This window comes from Gossypium arboreum, chromosome 4 (assembly GCF_025698485.1).
Source record: "Gossypium arboreum isolate Shixiya-1 chromosome 4, ASM2569848v2, whole genome shotgun sequence".
Classification (NCBI taxonomy): domain Eukaryota; kingdom Viridiplantae; phylum Streptophyta; class Magnoliopsida; order Malvales; family Malvaceae; genus Gossypium; species Gossypium arboreum.
The window spans coordinates 92,161,599-92,164,940 of record NC_069073.1 but is presented as its reverse complement, the minus strand read 5'-3'; the positions used below and the strand labels follow the sequence as shown (position 1 = coordinate 92,164,940).

The following is a 3,342-nucleotide window of genomic DNA, read 5'->3' as shown; positions in this document are numbered from 1 at the left end:
ATTTGAAGATCAATGTTGGAGATCGAAGAAAAAAGTAGTTTAAATTTTAGTTCATAAATTCGTGACGTCCAAAGTTATTTTACGAAAAAAAAACTTAAATTATAAAAGAGGAGAAAAGAAAAAGCTTTCAATTGATAAAAATAATGTAAACAGAAAAAAATATATAAAATCAATTTAAATAATCTAATAACTTAAATAACTAAATTGAAATGGAGTGCGAATGTAGTGTGAAATGAGGACGGCTGAATCGAAAATATGCTCAACAATTACAGTACAAAACTTGTGATTTTCGTCCTTACATGGTTTGGTCAACAAAGGAATCTCTCATAAAAAATATCGACGAATCTCTGTCAATTATTAATCTTTTGTTATCAAATTCCCAAAAGAATATATAAGTTTAAGAATTTATATTCAATATACTCAAACTAATTTATTGTTTTTACAGGGTGTTAGTGTGTGATTTATTATCATATACAAATTTATACACCCAAAATATAATAATTGTAAACCTAAAATTTTAAAATAACAAATAAAAATGGGTGCTGGTGAGGTTATTAGTGGAATCACAATCATTTTCAGAAAATAATCTTGTGTTTGATTTTTAAATAATAATTTTTAATATATATAACTATAAAAATAAAAATATATTAGTTATTTTTAAAATAAAGATATTTTAATAATTTTATAATTGAATTAATATCAGATTGACTCATAATACTCCCTAAGTAAATTTTTCTAAAAAGTAAAAGATTTAATTTAACTATTTTAACCCCAGATTAATAAACAATTAAAATTGAATCTCTTTAAAAATTAATAATTTAATTTAATCTTTTTAAATATAAGCTTATCTCAAGTCTCTCCAAACAAAATTTTTACTGTCACCTTGTTGGCCAATTAAGCTTAAAATATTAATATTAATTATAAGTAGTAAAAAAAAAAATTGGTTGTGGGCGAATAAAATTGCTTGCCCACCTTTCTCCCCAACTCTACAAAACCATTAATCTTAGTTGACAAAATACTTAGTTTTGTTAATTTATCTCTAATAACATTATGCCATCTCCTAGGCATCTCAGAATATTATATATGTAGTAAAAATTATTAGAAGAAAAAACAAAAATAAAGTATAAATAAATGTAGTATTCAGGTCAGGTGTCTTAATATTATATTTTGTGATAACATGTTGGGGTGTTCCATTACTATGTCCATTAAAGAAAACCAGAACTCAAGAACTTGGCCTGCAAAAAACGATGGATTTGCCACCAAATTTTCTTCTTTGCTTTATCGTATTTGCATCATCAGCCTTATTTCTATTCATCCGAAGAAGAAACAACTCCGTTACAGGCAAGCTCCCTCCAGGACCACCAGGATGGCCCATTTTTGGCAACATGTTCGACCTAGGCACCATGCCACACCGGACGCTGACCCGCCTTCGAGACAAGTATGGTCAAGTCATATGGCTCAGGTTGGGAGCGGTTAATTCCATGGTAATCCTATCAACGAAAGCAGCCACCGAGTTCTTCAAGAACCATGATCTCACCTTTGCTGAGCGCCACATCACGGAAATCATGCGTGCCCACGGTTACCACAAGAGCTCAATGGCTTTAGCACCATACGGTTCATACTGGCGCGTGCTGAGGCGGTTGGTCACAGTGGATATGCTGGTCAACAAGCGGATAAACGAAACGGCTTGCGTACGAAGAAAATGCGTTGACGATATGCTCGGGTGGATCGAAGACGAGGCGAGTAAGATTCGAGGAGAGTCGAATAGGAATGGAATCCATGTGGCTCGTTTTGTGTTCTTGTTGAGTTTAAATTTGCTTGGAAACCTTATGCTGTCGCAAGATTTGTTCGATCCAAATTCTAAGGAAGGGTCTGAATTCTTCCTTGTTATTCTGAGGCTAATGTCATTGTCTGGAACAGGAAATATAGCAGATTATTTCCCCTGGTTGAAATGGCTTGACCCTCAAGGATTGAAAAGGAAGATGAACAAGGATCTGGGTAAGGCCATTGATATCGCCTCAAAGTTTGTAAAGCAAAGAATGGAAGACAAGAAGTTGAGTGAAAATAATAAGAGGGATTTCTTGGATCTGTTGCTTGAGTTTGAAGGAAATGGCAAAGATGAACCAGCTAAATTATCTGACCAAAACCTCAATGTCTTTATCCTGGTACTTCCCTTACTTATTGAAACTATATGTCATATACTGATTTTCTGACAAGTTACCGCATGTTTTGGAGCAGGAGTTACTTATGGCAGGTTCAGAAACAACAAGCAGCACCGTAGAATGGGCATTGACTGAGTTGCTTTGCAATCTAGAAAGCATGGTTAAGGTCAAAGCAGAGCTTAGTCGTGTTGTTGGACCAAACAAAAGCGTAGAAGAGAGTGATATTCAGAACCTTCATTACTTGAACGCAGTGATCAAAGAGACATTCCGATTGCACCCTCCAATCCCATTCCTTGTCCCAAGAAGGGCAATGCGAGACAGTGAATTCATGGGATATCATATACCCCAAAACACACAAGTTTTTGTAAATGCTTGGGCAATCGGAAGGGATCCTGAAGTGTGGGATGACCCTTTGTCGTTCAAGCCCGAGAGGTTTATTGGGTCGAAAATAGATTACAAGGGCCATAACTTTCAGCTGATTCCTTTCGGAGCTGGAAGAAGGATGTGCGCAGGTGTGGCACTGGGTGAGAGAGTTCTTCACCTTGTTTTAGGCTCATTGCTTCACCACTTTGATTGGGAACTTGGAGGCAACGTGACCAAAGAGACAATTGACATGAGAGACATTTTAGGTGTGACAATGAGAAAACTAGAACCACTGCTGGCAGTTCCTAAAATGTGCTTGAAATCTGCAGATTAAAGTAAAGTGGGATATTATTATTACATTTAGATGGTCAATTTGAAACCTTTTGCAAGTTTATTATTTGTATTAAGCATCTGATGCATACTTTGTATTTCACTGTTCTTTTATTTTTAGCAAAACTGTCAGATAAGGATTGTTGAAATGGTAAAATAAATTTTCACTCAGGATCAGCATTCTTGAATGGAACATTGTCTATAAAGCTTCACTATTATTTGGATCGGGTGATTGCAACAGTGATATTATTTTATTTTATTTTATGTTGCATGAACATTCAATTTCTTATGAATTATTCGATAAGTTGTATTCAACTAGCATTGCCACAGCATAAATTTATTGAATCTAGTCTTGAAAGTGATTGCATGCTTTCTCCCCCTGCATCCCGTCATTGTTTTATGTTTGGTATCAAAGCATTCAAAGTCATAGAATTAATGTATTGAACTAACAACAGTAAAAAAGGTTGAACAACTTATTCATCAGCAT

The 3,342-nt window shown here is 34.6% G+C and overlaps 1 protein-coding gene across 1 annotated transcript; it reads left to right on the top strand.

The window, feature by feature from the left end:
• The first annotated feature begins 1,165 nt into the window (after positions 1-1,165).
• On the top strand, positions 1,166-3,043 carry LOC108459852 (cytochrome P450 76A2-like). The gene is made up of 2 exons (XM_017759246.2): positions 1,166-2,165; positions 2,239-3,043. Exons 1-2 carry the CDS (start codon positions 1,248-1,250, stop codon positions 2,857-2,859), a joined length of 1,539 nt encoding a protein of 512 aa, XP_017614735.1. The 5' UTR covers positions 1,166-1,247; the 3' UTR covers positions 2,860-3,043.
• The last annotated feature ends 299 nt before the right edge of the window (positions 3,044-3,342 follow it).

What these genes read in the sequence shown, in the direction of transcription:
- LOC108459852 (XM_017759246.2), top strand. Translation starts at nt 1,248, where the DNA reads ATGGATTTGCCACCAAATTTTCTTCTTTGCTTTATCGTATTTGCATCA. An exon ending in ACCTCAATGTCTTTATCCTG is followed by an intron (nt 2,166 to 2,238) that starts GTACTTCCCTTA and finishes GTTTTGGAGCAG; the next exon opens with GAGTTACTTATGGCAGGTTC.